This window comes from Triticum aestivum, chromosome 4D, assembly GCF_018294505.1.
Source record: "Triticum aestivum cultivar Chinese Spring chromosome 4D, IWGSC CS RefSeq v2.1, whole genome shotgun sequence".
Classification (NCBI taxonomy): Eukaryota; Viridiplantae; Streptophyta; class Magnoliopsida; order Poales; family Poaceae; genus Triticum; species Triticum aestivum.
Window position 1 is genome coordinate 235,717,198 of NC_057805.1, and position 24,780 is coordinate 235,741,977.

Here is a 24,780-nt window from a genome sequence, read left to right on the forward strand (position 1 = left end):
CTTCGTCCTACTCAAGACGGAGCCACTCGAGTAGACACTCCGACGACACCATCTCCGGCTCAAGTACTCCGACATCGAACACTCTTCGTCGTGCCGCACGTCAAGATCGTCAAGCAAATCGCAATCCCCTACACAACACCGATAATCAAGAGCAACTTCGAGCACAAGAGCATCGACATCGTCAAAACCAAGCTACATTCGCGCAAGCACAAGAACGGCAATGCCTACGACAACAAAAGAAAGAGCGAGCACGACAACACCAAGATGCACAAGATGCCGAGGCACAACGTCAAGAACAACAACTACATGAAGCTCAAGCACTTGAGGCGCAACGTGCCCTCCAAGATTCAAGTCGAGCCGTAGCCACATGAAGCCGGCAAGCTCATGAGAAACAAGAAGCGCTTCACGATGAAGTTCAAGAGAGGATTTATCAATCACGTGTGCATCGACAAGCTCCTCCACAAGCTCGACAAGAACCTCAAGTTCACCAAGAGCATGAAGACAATGGAAATCCTCCACGACAAGAGAAAGTTGAGGGAGACAATCCTCCGCGTCAAGGACGTCATCACCCTCGACCCCAACACAATGAAGAGCAATGCTACGGCAAGCTAAAGTTCACCATGCCCAAGTTCAATGGAAGCAATGATCCCGAAGAATACCTTTCATGGGCATTGAAGGTTGATAAATCTTCCGCTTGCACAACTATGAGGAAGAGAAGAGGATCGCGATGGCATCCCTTCAGTTCCAAGACTACGTCCTCATTTGGTGGGAACAAGTCATCGAGCGCCATGAGGCAAGAGGAGAACCACCCATCACAACTTGGACGCAAATGAAGGATTTCATGAGAGCACGTTTCGTGCCAACCTACTACAACCGCGACCTCTTCAAGAAACTCCAACTCCTTAAGCAAGGAACAAAGACCGTTGAAGAGTACTATAAGGAAATGGAGATTGCCATGATACGAGCCAATGTCACGGAAGATGATGAGCAAACTATGGCATGTTTCTTGAATGGACTCAATCACCCTATCAAGAAGATCGCCGACTTCCAACCATACTCGAACCTCATCGAGCTAGTACACCAAGCTACCAAAGCGGAACGTCAAGTGCAAGATGACTTCAAATATGCCAAGTTCTCATCCAAGTCCTCTGGTTTCTCCAACTCTCAAGCTTCAATGACTCCAACACCTTCTACCTCAACCAAGCCATCTACAAGCAACGGCAACAAGTCAAGTTACAAGAAAACTTCGACCACCTCAAGTCCTCCTCCTACGACAAGCAACTTCAAGCCGAGAGCTTCATCATCATCTACTCCAACCGATGAGACCATCAAGACAAGTTCCTTCAAATGCTTCACATGCGGCGGCCGAGGCCACAAGTCCTTCGAATGTACAAACAAGCGCACCATGATCTTCAACGACGATGGCACATATGACTCCATGAGTGAAGGAGAAATGGAAGCCCTTGAGCAAGTGGCCATGCATCGGCAAGTGAACGAAGATGAAGATGATCAAGTCTTTTGTGACAAAGATCCGAGCCCCGCTCTCGTTGTCTCCAAGGTTTTGACTCTTCAACATCAACAAGAAGAAGACCAAAGATGCCGTATCTTCCATACCAAGGCCGGCATCAATGGAAGGTCTGTCACGGTCATCATCGATGGAGGGAGTTGTCATAACTTGGCAAGTGAAGAACTTTGCTCCAAGCTCCAATTGGTCAAGATGAAGCACCCGCATCCTTACAAGGTTCAATGGCTAAGCGACTCCGGCACTATCCAAGTCGAGCATATGGTACAAGTTTCATTCAAGATCGGAGCTTACAAAGACACTTTGGAGTGTGATGTCGTTCCGATGTCCGTTTGCCACCTTCTTCTTGGACGACCATGGCAATTTGACCGAGGTGTCATTCACAACGGCGAACGAATCACTATAGCTTCAAGATGAAAGGAAAGGAATATGTGCTACGACCAATGTCTCCAAGCCAAGTGATCGCCGACAAGCAAGCCACCCATCATGGAGAGAATAGTGAGAGAGCGAACCACCAAAAAGAGAGTGAGTGCCACAAGCCCAAATTGAGTGCCTCCACGATGAGCGACAAGAAAAACCTAATCCTATTTGTCACCAAAAGTGAGATAAGAGAAGTGTGTGAGAACCCATCAAGTGTCATGCATTATGTCCTTTTGTGCAAGGACGAGGCACCAAAAGCTAACACCTCTCACAATCTTCCTTTAGTGTTATCTTCTCTATTGCAGGAATTCCAAGATGTATTCTCTGACGAGCTACCTCCGGGACTACCACCACTACGAGGCATTGAAGATCAAATCGACCTCATCCCCAGAGCACCCCTTCCTAACAAGGCTCCCTACCGCGTCAACCCCGAGGAAACCAAGGAGATCCAACGGCAAGTACAACAACTCATCAACAATGGCCATGTACGAGAAAGTTTGAGCCCTTGTGCCATCCCGGTAATCCTTGTTCCCAAGAAAGATGGTACATTTCGCATGTGTTCTGATTGTTGTCCTATCAATGCTATTACCGTGCGTTATCGTTACCCTATTCCACGCCTAGATGATATGCTAGATGAGCTTAGCGGAGCCACCATTTTCTCTAAGATTGATCTTAAGAGTGGCTACTATCAAATACGCATCCAAGAAGGTGATGAATGGATAACCGCATTTAAGACCAAATTTGGCTTATATGAATGGCTTGTTATGCCAATGGTTTTATCCGAAGCACCCGGTACTTTCATGAGAGTCATGCATTTTGTTCTTCGACCTTATATTGGTGCATTTGTTGTGGTCTATTTTGACGATATCCTTGTGTTTAGCAAATCTCTCAAGGATCATGTCACCCATCTTAGAACCGTGTTGCAAACCCTTAGGAAAGAGCGCCTTTATGCTAATATGGATAAATGCCTTTTTGGTGTTGATAAGCTTGTTTTCTTGGGTTTCGTTGTGTCTTCTAAGGGTGTTCATGTAGATGAATCTAAGATCAATGCTATTAAAACTTGGCCCCAACCAACTAACTTGCAACAAGTACGTAGTTTTCTTGGTTTAGCCGGTTTCTATCGTAGATTTGTGAAGAATTTTAGCACCATTGCTTCACCTTTGCATGCTTTGAGTAAGAAAAATGCGCCTTTTGTTTGGGGACCATCCCAAGATACTGCATTCAATGAGCTTAAGAATTTGCTTACACATGCTCCTTTGCTTGCTTTACCCAACTTCGATAAACCATTTGAGATTCATTGCGATGCTAGCGGTTATGGCATAGGAGGTGTGTTAATGCAAGAGAAGCGCCCTATAGCTTTCTTTAGTGAAAAACTTTCCGGAGCGCAACTCAATTATCCAATCTATGACACAGAGTTATATGCTTTAGTGAGAGTCTTGCATGTTTGGGAGCATTATCCCCGTCCTGATGAGTTCATTCTTCACACCGATCATGAAACACTTAAGTATCTTAAGGGTCAAACTAAGTTGAACAAGCATCATGCTAAATGGAGTGAATTCATTGAGTCATTTCCTTATGTCATCAAGTATATCAAAGGCAAGGAAAATGTTGTGGCGGATACGCTTTCCCGTATATGCATGCTTGTTACTCAACTTGAATTGAATGTCATTGGCTTCGACCACATAAAAGACTTGTATGCGCATAATCCTACTTTTGCAATTCCTTATGCCAAGTGTTTGACGCATACATCTTGGGAACGCTATTACATCAAAGATGATTATCTTATGAGAGCTAACAAACTTTGCATCCCCAAGTCTTCTCTTCGTTTGTTACTTTTGAAAGGATCTCATGGAGGAGGACTAATGGGACACTTTGGACGTTACAAGACATTTGCTACGCTCTCTAAGAAGTATTTTTGGCCCAAGATGTTCCGCGACGTCTCACGCTTCACCACCTGATGTTCGACATGTCGCAAAGCTAAGTCCAAAGCTCAATCTCATGGTCTTTATACACCCCTTCCAATTCCATATCACCCATGGGAAGATATTAGCATGGATTTTGTACTTGGTTTACCTAGGACTAGAAATGGAAAGGATTCCGTGTTTGTTGTTGTGGACCGATTCTCTAAAATGGCACATTTCATACCATGCAACAAGATAGACGATGCTTCACATGTTGCAAATCTTTTTTGTAGAGAAATCTTGCGCCTACATGGAGTGCCAAAGACGATTGTCTTGGACCGCGACGTCAAGTTCTTGAGTTACTTTTGGAAGACCTTATGCGCCAAGCTCGGAATCAAGCTACTATTCTCCACGGCATACCATCCACAAACCGACGGCCAAACGGAAGTGACGAACTGAACGCTCTCCGCTCTACTACGCGTGTTGATCAAGAGGAATATCAAGGAGTGGGAAGAGTGCCTACCCGTCGCCGAGTACGCCTACAATCGTGCAAGACATTCAACTACCGGCAAGTTCCCCTTCGAGGTCGTCTACGGTTTCAACCCATTGTCCCCATTGGACATTCTTCCTCTACCACTACAAGAGCGCATCAACATGGACGCGAGTGCCCGGGTGAACTATCTCAAGAAGATGCATGAAGATACAAGGCACACAATCGAGCGCCAAGTACAATGACTCGCGACCAAGCTCAACGTCAACAAGCAACCCATGATATTCAATATTGTAGATCTCGTGTGGCTACACCTTCGCAAGGAACGCTTCCCCAACGAACTCAAGTCCAAACTTTTACCACGAGCCGATGGACCCTTCAAGGTGCTAGCATGCTACAACAACAATGCTTACAAGATCGACCTCCCGCGCGACAAGTAAAACGTGAGCGACGTCTTCAACGTCAAGGATCTCTCGCCCTACCGTGGTGATAAAGATTTCGATCCGAGGTTGGATCTTTCCCAAAGGGGGAGATGATACGGAGCATCCCACGATCATCCCCATGGACGTATCGACATCTCCCACGACACCACTTGGACCAATGACAAGAGCCCGAACAAATGCTATCGAGGATAAGGTGAACTCGCTCCTCTCCGAAATACCACTTTCTATACATGAGACATGGCTACTACCTCAAACGGAAGCACTATGTGTGATCAGGTACTTGGAGGAAGACCACGGAGCAGCTACATCCAACGGACAAGACGGCGAGGACACCAAGTATGAGGGACAAGAAGAAGAGCTTCCATTGAATCTACAGCCACCGGATGCCCGGCCTCCACCGGACGACCGACACCTGAAGCCCCAGCATACCCAAGTCCCAGCCAACGCAAGCTACAGCGAGTGGACGTCCGGCCTTCACCGGACGACCGGCCACACCTCCCAGGGAGCGGACGTCAGGCCTCCACCGGACGACCGGCACCATCACCACCGAAGGAAAATTAGCAGAAGCCCGAGGTGACCGAATGTCCGGTGCCGCCTTCACGGAACGAAATTAGCGGAAGTCCAGCGACTACCGGACGTCCGGACGCCCGCGAGCCACCGGACGACTGATACCCAGCGGACGTCCGGTACCTGTCTGCGCACAGTTTCGGGCCCGAGGCCCATGTACCCCTTCACTTCGCCCCCATTTGCACTAAGACTATAAATAGACCTCCTCCTCCTCCTAGTTAGGGTTAGTAAAGTGATAACTCATTTGTGAGATAGAACCTTGCTCATCCATCCGGATCTACTCCTCTGAGAGAGACCGTGCCTCTACGGAGAAGATCCACTTGGATTCAAGACTCCTAACGGGAATAACTCAAGACCTCCTCACGGAGAAGAACCGGTTACCCTATGTATCGTCCCTTGTTGATTGTGGATCGTGTATCTCTTTGTGTTCCGAAGATCTAGCATATGTGTGACCGAATCTTGTTGGTTGAGTGATTTCTCTCGCGTTTTCCCGCGTGTTCCCCTCGTGTTCTTCGTGTTCTTCGTAGGATCCCTCCATTTCATGAAAGATCGGGTCCCTAGGGTTCTACCCTACATCAGTGATGCCAATATAAGTTACTTTCATGCGATTGTCTGTCTTGGCGATGCTTAGTTGCCAACATTACCATGAGAATAATGTTAGACTACTCACTAGTCATGGTAGGAAACTTAAGGGTAACATTACGCTACTTGGTGGTCATGGTATCTAACTTACAATAGTATTATGCAACTAGCATCATGGAAGGCAAACCTAAGAGGGAGTTAGTTCTCATTACGCTAAAGTTGATATCCATAGCACTTAAATTGCATAGAAAAAATGTTTGTCAAAACATGCTCATATGGCTCTGGTTTTGAAGAACTCGTAGTGAGGACTCACGGTGAAGCAAATCTTAATTCCAGTGTGCAATTTGAAAGTTATAGCACTTCTGAAAAATCAAGAAAAGAGCAACTAAATCATGTGCATGGAGATGGACAAAAATTTCACAGCGCACATGGTGTCCGTCGGATGGCTGGACATCGAGGACCGGCTTCCTTTTTTAGGACACTAAAGAAGATAGGTACTCCCTTCAATCCATTTTTTTTAACCTCCCTTCAATCCATATTAGTTAAGGCGGGTTTAGTACAAGATCGGAGGGAGTAGGATTTTTTTCCCGTCATGAATGTGTGCTTGGAAGGCCTAATTAGCAGATGTTGCTCTCTAGATCTGTCTTTTTTATTATCCTAATCCAAACTACGGTTGTTTTGTGTAATTTACTACCTAGACAAGAAAGGGGTACAATAAACATGTTTTAAAATGTACTCCCTCTATAAAGAAATATAAGTGTTTAGATCACTAAAGTAGTGATCTAAATGCTTTTATACTCCCTCCGTTCTTAAATATTTGTCTTTTTAGAGATTTTAAATGAACTACCACATACGGATGAATATAGATATATTTTAGAGCATAGTTCACTCATTTTGCTCTGTATGTAGTCACCTATTGAAATCTCTAGAAAGACAAATATTTTAAAACGGAGGGAGCATTTCTTTACCGAGGGGGTATTACCTCCATCCCAAATTACTTGTCTTAGATTTATCTAGATACATCCAAGTAATTCAGGGCAGAGAGAGTAGAAAATAACAAGTAAAATATTGTCTATAATGGTAAGAAAAATGATTCGATTCTTTCTACAGGGTATGATACATCAGTGCACTAAACTAATGTTTATACACACTATACACTTGTTAAGTTTCTATCTATAACTTCAGCTTGATTTTGTACATCTTGATCTTCCAAAGAAGAAAAGAATGAAGGCGCCGGAAAATCCGGCCAGTAAAAAAGGATGAGCAAAATTGCAACGAATCAAAATATATATACGTCATCAAAAGAAAAGGAGTAGTTATTCCACAATAGTTCCCTGCATCTCAACGGTCCAGCAAGGATGATGATCCCATGGAGACGAACTGATCGCTATCCTGGCCGCTGTCAGCCACTTGCTTGCTAGGGATAATTGCTGCAGGCGACCATTGATCTGGGACAACAAGAAAGTAGGCTGACATAGCTTTCCTGAAACGCTTTTTGTACTGCTTTGGTGAAATTACAGTTGGTGATACATTCTTTGGTCCACCTAATATTCCTGAAGCTTTCACCCATGTCTCTAGATGTTTGTCCCATGTATATTGCCTCATAAAATCAATGATTCCCATAACAAGCTCGTGCTTCTTCTCATCAACACCGACAAGTAAAGAGTAATCCATTACGTCAATAGACTGCAACAAAGTTACCAATGTTTGTATCAGAAATTGCACATGCTTATTGTGCGACTAAAAGCATGACATATTAACTCATTCAGAATTCTACCAGACTAGATACTTCCTAGGCAAGGCCCTACCTGTAAGCAAACATTATATCAGATCATCTTTTTTGTTTGTTATAGTATTCATCTTTTAACTATATGTAATAACTTTTCCGCATTTCAAAAGGCATTACTTGTTGAGAAACAAATATTTCTAGCGGGCTTGAGTTACCAATATTGAGAATGACTGAATGAGTAATGATACATTTGTCGTCTTAAACGTACCAATATCGACAACACGCATTTCTATTACTGGATCTTTCATGAAATGTAGTTTCATACTCCCTCCGTCCCATGATATAAGACGCTGACTAGCTTGCAAAAACGTCTTACATTGTGGAACGGAGGGAGTAATTTATACTCAGTTTCATTTAAAGAAACATATTTTCATTCAGATTGATGGTCAAAGTCTGACAATGCAAACCATCAGATGCAATAGGAAAATGATTATGTACACCTGCTCCTCATATACCACAGAGATGAACTGATTATATAACTCTTTTTATTACTTTTCATATACTTATCTAATAATTGCTAGAAACCCCAAAATGGATTGTATGAAAACATTCATTGAGTCGATGTGTTTCATTTTATTTGCACATATACTGTTTTTGTATGTAAAAATGGTATCTTGCATAATCTAAGGCTTCCGATGAATTTTTTTCATAAACCTTATATTGTGGTATCTTGGAATAATTCAATGTATATTGAGAATGATAAAGAGGTACACACACACACACACACACACACTTATATTGTGTGTGATTTCCCATGGTGGTAGAAAAGTGATCGTAGCTAACTGCTGATATACAAAATAAGGATGGACTATGTCGAAAAGTGCAAGCAAAGGCCAGGCTCCATAGAGCCCTTTTTTTTCAGAGATTTCTATACCTAAATAAATTCTGAAAAAAATTATACATGTACGCATATAGTTGTAGTATAACTCCGCCTATGTCTTCTAGGCATAGCCGGTCCCAAGCCCGGGTAAAGGAGGAGGGTTGTGATAGGCTTGGCGAGCCAATGTAAAAACTAGCCAGTCTCATAGGTATGAAACTCATTTGAGCGAGAGTAGTACTAGGATGGGTGACCTCCTGGGAAGTCCTCGTGAAAGGGTTTCAAATCTAAGGGTTGTGATAGGCTTGGCGAGCCAACGTAAAAACTAGCCAGTCTTTTTGGTATGAAACCCATTTTGGCGAGAGTAGTACTAGGATGGGTGACCTCCTGGGAAGTCCTCGTGAAAGGGTTTCATATCTAGCCTACCCCAACTTGTTTGGGATAAAAGGCTTCGTAAGTAAGTAAGTAAGTATGTACACATATAGTTGTAGTATACACGTATAAAATTTCATAAACATACGCATTCATATGTGATCTATACAAAAAAGACAAATACACAGATTAAAATAAGTTTTTTCTTTGTTGTATTTGGGTCAGATATTTGTCTTTTTTGTGTAAAAAAAACGAGTACATATGTGCGGTTTCAGTACTACTAGGTGTGAGGAGGAGGTTCGCCTTGATGGGCAGGTGGTGCCTCAGAAGTGTTAGAACAGGGTTGTGCTGTGTGTGTAGTTATCATATTGTATAGGGGCTTCTTTACTTATTTCCCTTCATGTATATGTGCTGGCCTGTTGGCCCGATGGAATATATGCTCACTTCATAACATGGTATAAGAGCTAGGGTTAGGTTCCCCAGCCGCCGCCGCCTCTGGTCGCCGCCGCCGGCCGCCGCTCCTCTCTTCATCGAGCCTCTCCCCTCTTCTTCCTGGTAGCCGCTGCCGCCTGCTGGTCCAGGCCGCCGCCGTTCCAGGCCGCTGCTGCCGCCGTCCTTCCCGGCCGGCGCCGCCGCCTCAACCTGCTGCTGCTGTTGCTGCTCTTCAACGAGCTGCTGTTGCTGCTGCTCTTCTCTGCTGCTGCTGCTGCTGCTCTTCTTCAACGAGCTGCTGCTGCTGCTCTTCTTCAACGTGCGGCTGCTGCTGCTCTTCTCCTCCTGGTCTGCTGCCGCCATCAAGCTGTGCCTCCTGCTGCTGCTGGTCTTCAACAGCTGCTGCATCTGCTCTCTGGAATGGCGCCCTCCACCACCACCGGTGCTGTCCCAGTCCCACGATGTCCTGTTATCTTCAACGGACAGAACTACAGGGACTGGGTGCAGCACATGAAGCTGCACATGAGAGGCCAGCTGGTCTGGGAGCACCTCTCTGGTGCTCTGCCTTGTCCCCTGCTGCCCACTCCTCCGGCTGAGTTGGCCTTCCCTGTTGATGCCGATGAAACCAAGCAAGGTGAGATGCTAGATGCTTTTGAAGAGGCCACTGAAGAGTATCAGAATCAACTCCACTTATACAAGCAATGGACAAATAATGATGCTCAAGCCTCTTCTATCTTGGTGAACAGCATGGATGTTGATCTCACCATGGATGTGGTGGCCCTTACCACTGCATATCAGGTGTGGGAGCACCTTCGCCATCGCTATGAGTCTACAGGGGATGCCATGTATCTCTCTGTTGTTCGTCAAGAGCAACAACTACAACAGGGAGATGCTACTGTGGATGATTTCTACAAGGAGATGTCGGTGGTGTGGCGCCAATTGGACTCTCTGGGAGCTGATGTTTGTTGCAGATGTCAGTGTTGTGTGCGGCAACAAGCTAACCTGGAGGTTCGTCGCCTCTACGACTTCCTCACTCGCCTCCGGCCGGAGTTCGAGCAGAGTCATGCTCAGCTATTGGCACGCCGTCCTCGGCTCTCTACTCTGGAGGCCCTTGCTGAGGTGCGATCTGAGGAGGTGTGTCTACGGAGCACGGGCTTATTGCCATCCTCTTCAGCAGTCCCGGCTGCCCGCGTTCCACCACCGCTGCCTGGTGTGCCCTCTTCTACACAGGTGGCAGCAACCTCCACTAGTGCTTTCTGCAACTACTGCAAGCAGGATGGTCACGTGATCATGGAGTGCATCAAGAGGAGGAAACAGGGTCACCGAGGTGGCCGTCCTCAAAAGGACTCGGGAAGCTCCTCTAATTCTCGTGAGGGCTCCCTTGAGAAGGTTCACCAGGAGATGCTCACCTTGCTGCGCCGCCTTACTGCTTCTGCACCATCCTCAGGTTCTGCTGGTTCTGCTGGTCAGACGTCTGGTCCACCATCGCACTCTTCGTCAGGTACATCTTTGCCCTGGATTCTTGATTCTGGGGCCTCCTTCCACATGACACCACACAGAGATCACCTTTGTGCTGTCAACTCTGTGCCTTCTCCACTTACGGTTCAGACTGCAAATGGCACTTCTCTTCTTGTTGCCGCAAGAGGGACTCTTTCCACGTCTTCTTTTCATGTCCCTGCCGTTTCTCATGTTCCTAAACTGACTATGCAACTTCTATCTGCTGGTCAAGTTACTGACTTGGGTTGTCGTGTTATTCTAGATTCTGACTCTTGTTGTGTTCAGGATCGTCGTACGGGGACTCTAGTTGGGATCGGTCCTCGGCGACATGACTCTCAGCGCCTTTGGGAGCTCGATTGGCCACACCTTCCTTCCGCTGCGTCCTCTAGCCAGTCGGACATCACCACCCCTGTTGGTTCAGCTGCCACCTCCACCACATCCTTCGCTCAGTGGCATCATCGATTGGGTCACATTTGTGGCTCCCGCTTGTCTTCTTTGGTTAGGAGTGGTGTTCTAGGGTCTGTATCTGGTGATAGTTCACTAACTTGTATGGGTTGTAAGCTTGGCAAGCAGATACAACTCCCCTATCCTTCTAGTAATTTTGTTTCTCAACGACCTTTTGAACTTGTTCACTCTGATGTATGGGGTCCTGCCCCCTTTGTTTCGAAAGGGGGTCACAAATATTATATAATTTTCATTGATGATTTTTCTCGCCACACTTGGATCTACTTTATGTCATCTCGTAGTCAAGTGCTTCAAATTTACAAGTCATTTGCTACCATGGTTCGCACTCAGTATGATTCCTCTGTTCGAGTTTTTCGTGCTGATTCGGCTGGCGAGTACCCCTATCTCATGCGCTTCGTGGTTTCCTTGCTGAACAGGGTACCCTTCCTCAGTATTCCTGTCCTGGTGCCCATGCTCAAAATGGGGTGGCTGAACGCAAACATCGTCACGTCCTTGAAACTGCTCGGGCTCTTCTTTTATCTTCTGCTGTCCCCCCACACTTTTGGCTGAGGCTGTCTCTACCGCTGTTTACCTCATTAATATTCAGCCTTTTGTTGCTCTTCAGGGAGGGATACCAGTTGATCATCTAGGTGATGGTCCAGCTGATTATAGTGGTCTACGCCTGTTTGGTTGTGCCTATTTTGTTCTTCTCCACCCTCATGAACGCACCAAATTGACTGCTCAATCTGTTGAATGTGTTTTCCTTGGCTACAGTTTGGAGCACAAAGGTTACCGTTGCTGGGACCCTATTGCTCGGAGACTGAGAATCTCCAAAGATGTCACTTTTGATGAGTCTCGCTCCTTCTACCCTCGTCATTCTTCTACTGCCACCACCGAGTCGTTAGTCGAGCCTCTCTCTTTTTTGACTCTACCTGATTCTTCACCTTTATCGTCACCTTGTAGGTCCACTCCTAGCCTTTCACCTGTGTCTGCTCATGAGCTTCAGCTTACACAGGATGAGGTTTCTATTCCTGACTCTCCTACCCGGGTTGAGCCATCCACTCTCTCTCCTTTTCCTTTTACCTACTCCCGTCGTGCTCAGCACCCTTCTCCCTCTGATGCGCCACCTTCCACTTCCCCTCTCTCTATGCTTCCTTTTGTCTACTCCCGTCGTGCTCAACACCCTTCTCCCTCGGATGCGCCCACTTCCACTTCCACTCCTTCCCTGTTGGGTCCCATTCCTTCAGAACCACCTACCCCTCCTGCTCCTCGGTATAATCTGTGTGATCGCCACACTCTCCAGCCTCCTGCGTACTATGTTGCTGTTGCTACCACTCTTGTTGAGCCGTCTACGTATCGTGAGGCTGCTGCTCATTCTGAATGGCAGCATGCTATGGCACAGGAGATTTATGCTCTTGTGCGCACAGGCACTTGGGACCTTGTACCCTGCCTACAGGCGTTAGACCCATCACTTGCAAATGGGTCTACAAGGTTAAGACACATTCAGATGGTTCTCTTGTGCGCTACAAAGCTCGTCTTGTTGCGCGTGGCTTCCAGCAGGAGTATGGTCATGACTATGATGAGACTTTTGCTCCTGTTGCTCACATGACCATTGTTCGCACTCTTTTGGCTGTTGCTGCTGTTCGGCAGTGGTCCATCTCTCAATTAGATGTCAAGAATGCCTTCTTGAATGGTGAGCTGCGGGAAGTGGTCTATATGCAGCCGCCTCCTGGCTATACTGTCTCTGATGGCACTGTCTGTCGCCTTCGGCACGCTCTTTACGGGCTGAAACAAGCTCCTCGTACCTGGTTTGAGCGTTTCTCCGCCGTAATCACAAGGATCGGGTTCTCTGCTAGTGTTCATGATCCTGCTCTGTTTATTCACACTTCTCCTCGCGGTCGCACCCTTTTACTACTCTATGTTGATGACATGATTATCACAGGGGCTGACCACCAATTCATTGATTTTGTGAAGTAACGTCTACATGAGCAATTCTTGATGACTGATTTGGGTTCTCTTCGCTACTTTCTTGGACTTGAGATCATTTCTTCCCCTGAGGGTATTTATCTCTCTCAAGAGAAGTACATCCACGATCTTCTCACTCGTGCCTGCCTCACTGATCAACGCACGGTTGACACTCCTATGGAGTTTGGTCTCCATCTTCGTCCTGGTGAGGGTGAACCCCTTGCAGATGCCACACACTACCGCCATCTTGTTGGGAGCCTTGTCTATCTAGGCATCACTCGTCCTAACATTTCTTATGCTGTGCACATTCTGAGTCAGTTTGTCTCTGCTCCCACTCAACTTCACTACAGTCACCTTCTTCGTGTTCTTCGTTACCTTCTGTGGTACTGTGACTCGTCGCTTATTCTTCCCTCGCTCCAGCTCTCTTCAGCTTCAGGCCTACTGTGACGCTACCTGGGCCAGCGATCCCACTGATCGCCGCTCTCTCTCTCTGCCTATTGTGTTTCTCTTGGCTCCTCCCTGATTGCCTGGAAGACCAAGAAGCAGACTGTTGTATCTCGCTCCAGTGCTGAGGCTGAGCTGCGAGCTATGGCGTCCGTGACTGCAGAAATTACTTGGCTACGGTGGCTTCTTCAAGATTTTGGTGTTTCCACTGCTGCACCGACCCCTCTGCTCTCCGACAGCACTGGGGCACTCAGCATTGCCCATGATCCTGTTAAGCATGAGCTCACCAAGCACATCGGTGTTGATGCCTCCTACACGCGTTCTCAGGTGCAAGACAGAATTGTGGCCCCTCAGTATGTGCCCTCGAAGCTTCAGCTTGCTGATTTTCTGACGAAAGCTCAGACACGGTCCCAACACAACCTTTTCCTGTCCAAACTCGGTGTCCAAGATCCCCCTTGAGTTTGAGGGGGGGTGTTAGAACAGGGTTGTGTTGTGTGTGTAGTTATCATATTGTATAGGGGCTTCTTTGCTTATTTCCCTTCATGTATATGTGCTGGCCTGTTGGCCCGATGGAATATATGCTCACTTCATAACAAGGACACCTTTCGATATTTGGGGTCAATGCTGCAGGAGGATGGGGGTATTGATGAAGATGTCAACCATCAAAACAAAGCCGGATGGATGAAGTGGCGCCAAGCTTCTGGCATTCTCTGTGACAAGAGAGTGCCACAAAACCTAAAGGCAAGTTCTACAGGACGGCGGTTCGACCCGCAATGTTGTATGGCGCCGAGTGTTGGCCGACTAAAAGGCGACATGTTCAACAGTTAGGTGTGGCGGAGAGCGTATGTTGAGATGGATGTGTGGCCACACGAGGAGGGATCGAGTCCGGAATGATGATATACGAGATAGAGTTGGGGTAGCACCAATTGAAGAGAAGCTTGTCCAACATCGTCTGAGATGGTTTGGGCATATTCAGCGCAGTCCTCCAAAAGCTCCAGTGCACAGCAGACGGCTAAAGCGCGCGGAGAATGAGGTCGGGGTAAACCGAATTTGACATGGCAGGAGTCCGTTAAGAGAGACCTGAAGGATTGGAGTATCACCAAAGAACTAGCTATGGACAGCGGTGCGTCGAAACTTGCTATCCATGTGCCAGAGCCATGAGTTGGTCGCATTTCACCTTTAGCCTACCCCAACTTGTTTGAGACTAAGTTGTTGTTGTTATTGTTGTTGTTGTTGTTGTTGTTGTTGTAGTATGTGTTCTTTTGTGTAACATGCAAATAATCAAATTAGTTGATGAAATTTTATACATACTTTAAAGAATATACATATGTATCTGTAGAAATTTTTTGACATTTTTTGAAACTTCTAAATATATTTTTATTTTTATTTTTTTGAAAAACGAGTTCCATGGAACTCGGTCTTTGCAACGCCGCTCTCTGGACTATATACTAATACAGAGGTACACAATATCTGGCAATCAAGTATGCAAATAAGTTGTACTTACAGCAAGGAATGCAGTATCATTCCAAACAGCTCTCTCCAGAAGCCGCTTTGCCTTATTCCCGACAAAAATAGGGGAAGTAGGCATCGCTTCAAGCAAGTTCTCGTCAAGAAGTACTTTATCGCTACCATTTGAATCAGGGTTATATCTTGATCTTGTTGAGCCCTTCAAATCATATAATCTTGTCACACGACGTTCAAATAAAAGATTTTCCATGGCCAGAACATCCATCCTCACCTCCTTTCCACCTTTCAGGCTCTTAACCTATTCATTCCCAAAGGATAATATTGAGTAAGAGATCTAAAAATAAACACTTCTGAAGATTACATATACAAATCAAAATCTCCCACTCAGAAAACCCAAAATGAGGTTGTGACTTTGCAAAGAGAAATATAGCTTCGGCCGCTACTTTCTGAACAGAGTAAAGCATTATATCTGAAATTACATGTAATGCAAAATGTAGAGGTTCATTTTCTACATGGCTAACCACCCGAAGTTGGGAAAATATGACTACGTAAATAACATCAGTATAGAAGGAGGGCTAGTTCCCTCCAATACATTCACTCACTAATAGTTCTCCGGAAAAGACAACTAATATAAATAGAATATTCAGTTCCATCCAGAAAAATAACAATCAGATATAGGCTTTTCCAATATAAGTGATCCTTAACAAAATGAAGTCACCTAAACTATGGTACTATGACCATCAGAAACTTATATCCGAAAGGCAGAGCAAATAAATTTTATTGTTCAGTCAGTGGAAAAGGCGCAAAGGAATTCATGCAGAAAACAGTAATGGAAACTACCTGATAAATACCAAGAATTTTTGCAATGCAAGTAGGACTGCCAGTGCAAATTGACTCGGACAGATATTTAAAATAGTCTGGAGCAAATTTCATGAAAGACTCCAATTCCGTTTTGGTAACCTGTTTAATTATGAACCTGTCATCCAGTGATTTTGCAAAGAAAACATTACTCTTGCCTCCTTGAGCACCCCATTTCTTGCAACGACTTAGTGACCTGACAAAGTCACGCTCCGATGGACAGCATATTCTCCTCAATGCATCGAATTGTTTCGCATAGTAACAAATTACTGTGTACTTCACTTGTTCTAGAGGACCTTCATCTCCAAAATTAACCTTTATGTGAGTTACTTTACCATATAAAAGTGGATCCGAAGTGGATGGGTTCTTGCTTCCTGGAATGGAGACAATATTGTCGTCTGTTGACACAACAGTTCTTAGAAGTTCAGAAGTAGTTTCATCCACTGATTCAGTTAAGGATACACTTCTTGAATCACAAAGTGGGGGTGAAGTATCCGTTGCTTCTCTTTCCAGCTCATCTGACAGCTGAAGATGGTATTCATGAGAGGCAAGTGCATACGAGATGATGCTAGTAGGTTCATCATCGTATACTCCAATAACAGTGTCATTGATCCCTATAGGAAAGAGAAATTTGGGCCCAATCTGTCGCTCCACTGCCCTTAAGAAAGAAATATAAACAGGTGTATATTCAATGAGCGCATCAAACCTTTTTGAACGACTCCACTTCTTGTTAAGAGAACGGTACAATTGTAAAAAAGGCATTCCTATCCAATTGGAATGGTCCTCTGCACTATCCCCTAGCTTATTCAGCAATACAGAGGCATACGAAGGTGTAGTATCGCTGATATGTTCTTCTGAGTCCTCTGACGATGCCGTAGAATCTGGCAATGTTACCTTGCTAGTGACAGGATCATTCTCACCAGTCCATTTTGCATCCAGTGCATTCGACACATCCAATAAACTGGGAAACTGCCCTTCTGAAAGGGTTCGTCGAGCAACAAGATCAGGCTCAAAAGGAACTGAATCCCCATTCACACTGACGCTGCTGTACAAAGGTGTTTGGATATTTCTTTGGAGGAAATCCGACTCACTTGTCCGTATCCGCTGGTCAAGATTACAATAACTATTACTTCGATCAACTCCGCTGCAATTCTGTCCACAAATACTTTCCTGGAGGTTTTCAGCATATTTAACATCTTTATTAGCAGCCACACTGCCACTATTTTCTCTTTGAGGCTGTTCTGTGACATTTGGATCAGCACCACCATCCACGGAATGGATTGTCTCCTTATCGCCTTGCCTGGTGTTAGATAGTTCATGGCGATTCCTATCTGATCTTGCAGCAAATAACAGCCTTTGATCCCACAAGTATGAATGGAAGAGTAACTGTCTCCTCAGCCTATTAATCTCGAGAATGTCTGGTTGACATTTCGGCACTTCCTTTTTCAAAACTTTATTCAGACATCCCTAATTAGTAGAATTAGAAATCAATCAACTTTTGACCTCTTAAAAGTACATACATCCAGGACTAGAAGAAAGGAATGGAATCTTTTATGGTGCTCAAATCATTTCAAGGACCACTTACACAAATGTTCTGGAAATTTCTAGTTGATTTCATGTTCTAACAAAAAAGGATGACATTTTTCGATAAAGGGCGTTTTATTAACTCAAAAATGTAGCATCAAGCGGATACAAAGCATTATGAGTGACACCCGGCCTCTGCATAACTAAGATGCATACAGCCAATTCTAAAAAGTTTGACAAAAAAAGGATGACATGGTAGCACCTTTGTCTTTTTGTGTTTGTTATCACTAGATCTGTCCGCTACTTAATACTCCCTCCGTCCCAAAATTCTTTTCTTAGATTTGTCTAAATACGGATGTATCTAGTTACGTTTTAGTGTTAGATACATCCGTATCTAGATGAATCTAAGACAGGAATTTTGGGACGGAGGGAGTATGTGTTGAAGTATGAGGATTGCCCAACCTTCTCCATCAGTTCGGTCCTTTGGTTCAACTGGTTGGTGCATAAAAGTTGTTAATATGATATCAAAGCCAAGAGGTCTTGGGTTCAAGTCTCGGCTTTCACAAATCAAATAAAAATCGTTTGTTCTCTTTCTGTTCACATGTAGGCCTTATCAAGACACACGTGAGTGTGAGTGTTTTAAGTATATGTGGATTTACCTAACCTTCTCCATCCGTTCTAACTTTTGGTATATGAAACTTAATATGGATAAGACTTAAACATGGACAGAAAGAGGGTGAGTATTGTTTTTAGTTCTAATTACAAAAGCACTCACACTCACGTGAGTAAATCCACATTGGAAGTTTCATATACTTGACTCTGAAAGATTCATATTTGCATCTGATTCATATTTGTAGACCCAAGATTTCTTGGCTCTGATACCATATTAAGTTCCTTGCACCAACCAGTAGAAGCAAAAGTCCAAACTGATGGAGATGGTTTGTGCATATTGTTGAAGTATGTTTGGATTGCAGGACGTCGTCGTGGAAGCTTGGTTCTCCGTGGACGACGCGGACCCGTTCCAGCGGCTCGTGCGACGCCTGCAGGCCACGCCCGCAAGCTGACTAGTTGGAGCGCACGCACGGTTGGTAATGTCCGGCACAAGCTTGCCCTCTCCAGAGAGTTGCTGCTACGGTTTGACAAGGCCCAGGAGGACAGGACCCTCACAGCCCATGAGGAATGGCTGCGCAAGCAAATCAAGGGCTCCTACTTGGGGCTAGCGTCGCTTGAGCGCACCATCGCCCGGCAGCAGTCACGCATCGCCTCTCTCAAGGACGGAGACGCGAACACATCCTTCTTCCACCAGCAGCGCTCCTATCGCCGCCAGAAGAACCAGGTGCACAGCCTCAGCGTTAACGGCCATGCGCACACTGACCATGCCGACATGGCTGCCGCCGCCTACGCGCACTTTGATGAGCTGCTTGGCAACGAGGTCGACCGCGACTGCTGACTTGACATCACGCAGCTGATCACGCCCTCAACAAACCTCCTTCAGCTCGATGCGCCCTTCGACGACGACGAGATCTGGAACGCTGTCAAGCGGCTGCCCGCGCGCAAGGCGCCAGGGCCTGCTGGCTTCACCGCCGAGTTTCTACGCGCCTGCTGGCCCACGATCAAGGCCGACTTCGCCGCCGTCTTCCAGCAACTCTACGTCATGCGTGCGCGCGGGTTCGCGCGCCTCAACCAAGCCCTGCTCACCCTCCTACCCAAGCGGGCCGACGCGAGCTGCCTGCGCGACTATCGGCCAATAAGCCTTATTCACTTGGTTGCCAAGACCTTCGCGAAGGTGTTGTCGCTCCGCCTCGCGCCCAAGCTCGACACTCTTGTCAGCAACAACCACCAGAAGGCCTTCATCCCTGGGCGTAGCCTCCACGACAACTTCGTCTTGGTACGACAGTCTGCTTGCTTGCTGCTGCAGCTGGGCGCGCCGCGGGTCTTGCTCAAGCTCGATCTCGCACGGGCTTTCGACTCGCTGTCTTGGCCTTTTCTCTTCGAGGTGCTGAAGCAATACGGCTTCGGGGACAGATTCCTTGAGTGGCTGGCGATTCTCCTATCATCTGCCAGCACCAAGGTGATGCTCAACGAGAGCCCCGGCCCCCCAATTTGGCACCGCCAGGGCCTGCGCCAAGGAGACTCCATGTCGCCGCAAGTGTTCGTCCTGGCCGTCGACACCCTTGGTCGCCTGTTCAAGCGCGTTGCAGAGCTCGGAATCATACGTCGCCTACACCCCTCCAGATCGATCCCACCCATCTCGCTTTATGCGGATGACGTGGTTCTATTCTGCCACCCCCAGCAGGAGGACATCGACGCCGTGAAGGCAATCCTACAACTCTTCGGCCGAGCTTCCAGTCTCCGCGTCAATTTTACCAAGAGCACCGCCACGCTCATCCGCTGCGACGACGACGCCGTGCTGCCCGTCGTCGAAAGCCTAGGCTGCCCAATCGTCGCGTTCCCCATCACATATCTGGGCATCCCGCTGACCATCAGACGCCCAACCACCGCGCAGCTGCTACCCCTCGTCGACAAGGTCGCTGGCAGGTTGCCCACCTGGAAAGCCTGGCTCATGAACCGAGCAAGCCGACTCGCGCTTGTGATATCGGTGCTCGCCGTGATACCTCTGCACCAGATGCTTGTGTTGGTGCCGCCCAAGAAGATCCTCCGGATGCTCGAGCGGATTCAACGTGGATTTCTTTGGGCCGGGCGCGCCGAGGCCAATGGCGGTCACTGTCATGTTAACTGGCGCCGCGTTGCGCGGCCTCGATGCCTAGGCGGGCTGGGTGTACACGACCTGGAGCGCATCGGCATGGTACTAAGGACCCGCTGGCTCTGGCTCAGGAAAACTGACGAACGCCGTGCCTGGGCTGGTCTCAGCCTCCAGTTCTCGGCCGAGGAGCAAGCCTTTTTCATTGCGAGCACCCACACGTCCATTGGGAATGGCCACAGCACCAAATTCTAGGAGGACCGGTGGATTGATGGGCGTTCCGTGCGCGAAATCGCCCCCATGCTGCACGCCTGCATCCCCAAGCGGCGACGGAAGAGCAGGACAGTTGTTGCGGGCCTGCAGGCTCATCTTTGGGCACGGAACATCCACGGCATCCTGGGAATCCATGAAATCAGCCAGTACTTGCTGCTCTGGCGCCTTCTTGAGGGCATCACACTCTCCTCCGAGCCTGACAAACTGATTTGGAAGTGGAACGAGGCCGGCACCTACACAGCCAAATCTGCCTACCTTGCATCCTTCCACGGGTCAACCACATGCGCCAACTGGAAGCTCACTTGGAAGTGTTGGGCGCCACCGAAAGTAAAGTTCTTCCACTGGCTCGCCAGCCTCGACCGTTGCTGGACGGCGGATCGGCTTGCTCGACACGGGCTCCAGCACCACACGACATGTCCCTTGTGCAACCAGGCTCCGGAGACGATGCATCACCTCCTGCTTGCCTGCCCCTTCTCACGGCAGGTTTGGCACGAGATCCTTTCCTGGATGCGCATGACATGCAGAACGCCGGATGACGACAGCTCCCTGCTCGACTGGTGGCACAGCGCCAAGCAAGATACCCCTCCGAAGATGCGCAAGGGACTTGCATCCGCGACACTTCTTACATCATGGATGATATGGAAGCATAGAAACAACTGCATCTTTGATCGTGCACAACCAACCATCCACAACATCGTCAGCAGAATCAAAGACGAAGCCAAACTTTGGGCTGATGCAGGCGCCACAGGGCTTAGAGTTGTGCTGCCCGCCACTTGGGATGTACACTAGTGTCCGCTAGATTTCTGTGAAACCGCCTCCTAGGAGGATTGTAGCTCCAAACTCTCTCCCTTTTCAATGAAATGAAACGCAAAGGCCCTTTGCGTTTTCTCGAAAAAAAAAATACCATTACCCAAAAGATTCATATTTGCATCTATGCACACATGAAAGTTGAAAACAAATGAGTTGGGTCTTATTCTCTACAAAGCAAAATGAGTTGGGGCTTTAATGGTCACAGTTATATTTTGCTGAGTTGTGCGTCGACAGATGCTAGATTTTCTTAGTTCTAAGCTCGTCCTTGTAATCAATGGATCTAACAATCAAAATCATCCTGATGTTTAGCATCAACCACGCGTGGTTAGCATACGGTTATCCCACTAAATCTTTCCCTAATAATAAAGCACGGATTGAGTCTGTTGGGTTCACCGTCGTGGCCTTTTTCCAAAAGAAACCATTTGCTTTTCAGTATTTGAACATGCAATCCCTCTTTTACTGGATGTCAAAAAACGTTTCATTTTTTTACAATAAGACCCCTGCCTCTTATCCAGACGCATCCGCTTCCTTTTTCCAGTTGCGGCGGGGCAGGAGAAGAAGGGTGGGACGGGCAGGAGAAGTTGAGGGGTGGCGCCCTTGCCGGCGGAGGGCTACAACAACGGCAGGGAGGCGGGGCCGTATGCGTCAGACGCGCGCGCTCGCCTGCAGTCAACGCGGACGCAACGGCCGTCCATGGCGGCTCGGCTCGATCAGGAGGACGAGGGGAAGGGCTCGCGAGGGTCCGCACCGGGAATGGAGCGGAGGCGGGTGGATCTGGTGATTCCGAAGGAGCTGCGGCGACGAGTGGCTCCATGAGCGGTGACCTGCGAGGTTCAAGCGGCGGCTGCCATGAAGGTTGGGCGACGGCTCTGCCTCGCCACGGTTCCTGCTTTCTACCAGCCGAGCCCACATCGCACTCGCGCGCTGCACCCTGGACCGTTTCTGCACGCACGCAGCTGTGCCTGGCTGCCACGTGCCCGAAACGACCTCCTGCTCGACCTCGAGTTCCCGCGCACCCGAGCACTTTGCTCGCACCCTTGCCTCAGCCACTCGCTCCCGCGCATCCATGCTAAAATCCACACGCCCGCCGCTGTCTTCTAGCCGCAGTCGACGCCATGTTTGCTCGCCGGCATCACATCCGAGCTCCGCCGTTTACTCTCTGGAGAAGATGAGTGTTGTATGTTTTCTTTGTAAGGAGCCGAAGCCCGCTTCTTGCACGAAGTCCACATTCAGTTGAGATGGCTAGCGCAGCAGTTCTACATACTGGAGGTCAAGGGATCAAATCCCCATGGCTCCTCATTTTTTCTTGTGCATTTTTTGCTCGCCCGGTGGTGTCAAGTGCCGGCAATTATTGAAATAAGAGGATGTGGCAACAACTACAACGTCAATAATTTCACAATTGGATGGTATGAATCAAAGTCTAAAATCTATTGGCTTCAAATTGTAAATTGAAATAAGAGGATCTGGCTTTATGTTTACAACTTGGAAATGGCCTAATTTTATCCGTTGCTTTTCACACAAACTCTCGCTCAATTTAGTTTTCATGTAGAGTCAAATTTAGGTGCATTAAATTCTACGTGACACTGCATGCACAAATTCTATATTAGAATAGATTTTCTGATGTTGGCTTCAACATTTCATGAAAGATTCACATTCTTGAATGCACAAATTCACATTCTCAAAAGAAAAGGTAACAGTAACGAAGTAGTTATTACTTTTTACAATATGTTTTTATTACAATCCACATATTTTATCTTTGTAGATTCTACAAGTTCTTAAGCTCACTATGAAAAATCATAAGTTTCTTTTATAAGGTTCAGTAGGTGCTTCATGTTGTACTGATAAGTTTCCATTAATTTGGAAGATGTTAGCTTCACGTTGCTCTCTTTAGCTGCCATTTGCACTTGAAGATCATTATCGAGGCAGGAGGTGAGGAAGTGGTGATCGGGCTGCGAGCTAGGGTTATGGGGTTGGCTGGGCCTTAGGTGGGACGGCCTGGTCGGTTGGCCTGGCTGGCTGGCTGGTTGCTCAAATTCGATGTATATGGCTTTTCCCTTGCCGATAGCTCGATTTGATTTTTTTTTTCATGTCTATGCTGTAGAAGTGCCTGTAGTATTCAAATATAGTTTCTCACATAGTAGTACTGGGCGCACTCATTGTTAAAGTCAGTTGTAGTGTAAGAAAATCAAAGAAAACATGTAATGTGAACAATGAATGAGATGACATACCTTCTAGATGTTCTTCAGCAATTTTTGCTCTACTCTTTATTTATAAGGTGAAAAATAATTGCCTATAATAGTGCTATATACGGTTTTCGCAAGCACATGTGTTCGCGTTTTTATTATTTCCTTTTTTAAACATAGTACAAACGCAGGCGCTCATACGTATGAACATATATTCGTTCTTATGAACACACGCACGCGCATTCTATCGTTATGAGCACTTTTGATAAACTGAACCGGCACATCATTTTAAGATTGAGGAAGTCACTATAGACGCCTATGTAGTCGATGTGAACGTCTAGCTCCCACTGAACACACATTGCCAAAAGGCCTAGAATAAATCCAAAAAAATACGAGCACCAATGTCAAGTCTAGAATTTGAAGTTCCTCAATCTTAAGGTTGCGACCCATATTTTTATTATTTCCTACCCGTTGCAACGCACGGGCCCTTTTGCTAGTTTTTGTAAACGCTGGATCCCACGCCGACCGCTCAATCCCTCCTCTGCCCGCTACATATCTCACGCGCCGGGCCGCCCCTGCTCCTCATCTAGCACGGCGCCCCTCCGCACCCTCTCCTCAGCGGTGCGCCTCCGCACCCGGCGGCCCTTGCTCCTTCACCAGCGCACCTCCACGCTGGACCGCCGCTGCTCCGCTGCCAGAGCGATGGCACGCTCGGCCGCCGCCTCGTGCACCTTCATGCCCGGCCGCCGCGAGTGCGTGTCCGCTCCACGCCTACCCACGCACGCCACCGACGGCCCTCCTCACCTCCCACGAGACGCCCGAGGAGCTCTTTCTGCGATAAATCCCTCACCAATTGGCGCGCCGACGACACCCATATCCTTTCCAGTAAATCATGTTCCGGTATTTATCACAAATGGGAAAAAGTCTCATCACTTCCGTCATCGGCCTCATCTGAAGGTTCGAGATCCGCACAAGTCTCCACCCTTCCGTCGCCGGCCTCATCTGAAGGTATTCTTCCCCGGCCTTGTCGTTCTGCAAGAGACGAGTGAATGTTCCAGCAGATTTTGTTTTTTATTCCACCTCCATTTAGTTTCGACTGTGGTTACCTGATAAACCATGGAGGACAAGCGCCCGCCCTAGCAAAGCAGAGAAATTAATTGTCAGAACTTGTTTGGTTTTGATGCTTCCAGTTGGCATTTGCATATCATCTTTTCATACTTGCTGAAGCGCTACCTTTCTTAAAAGTAGTACGCATACAAGCCGCAACCCTGAGTGAGCA

At 47.2% G+C, this 24,780-nt stretch overlaps 1 protein-coding gene across 3 annotated transcripts in view; it reads right to left on the bottom strand.

Moving 5' to 3' along the window:
• Nucleotides 1-7,086: 7,086 nt before the first annotated feature.
• LOC123097376 (1-phosphatidylinositol-3-phosphate 5-kinase FAB1A) overlaps nucleotides 7,087-24,780 on the bottom strand; it is a 32,630-nt gene continuing 14,936 nt past the window's right edge. For 2 of the 3 annotated variants that reach the window (XM_044519088.1, XM_044519089.1), the window contains exons 10-12: nucleotides 15,993-17,477; nucleotides 15,190-15,450; nucleotides 7,090-7,611 (exon numbers count right to left, since the gene is read on the bottom strand). In XM_044519088.1, coding sequence (XP_044375023.1) covers nucleotides 7,267-7,611; nucleotides 15,190-15,450; nucleotides 15,993-17,477 — 2,091 coding nt within the window. In that variant the 3' untranslated portion in view covers nucleotides 7,090-7,266. Of the gene's footprint in view, nucleotides 7,612-15,189; nucleotides 15,451-15,992; nucleotides 17,478-24,780 lie in introns of all 3 variants that reach the window. The other variant, XM_044519090.1, reaches the window with a different exon arrangement.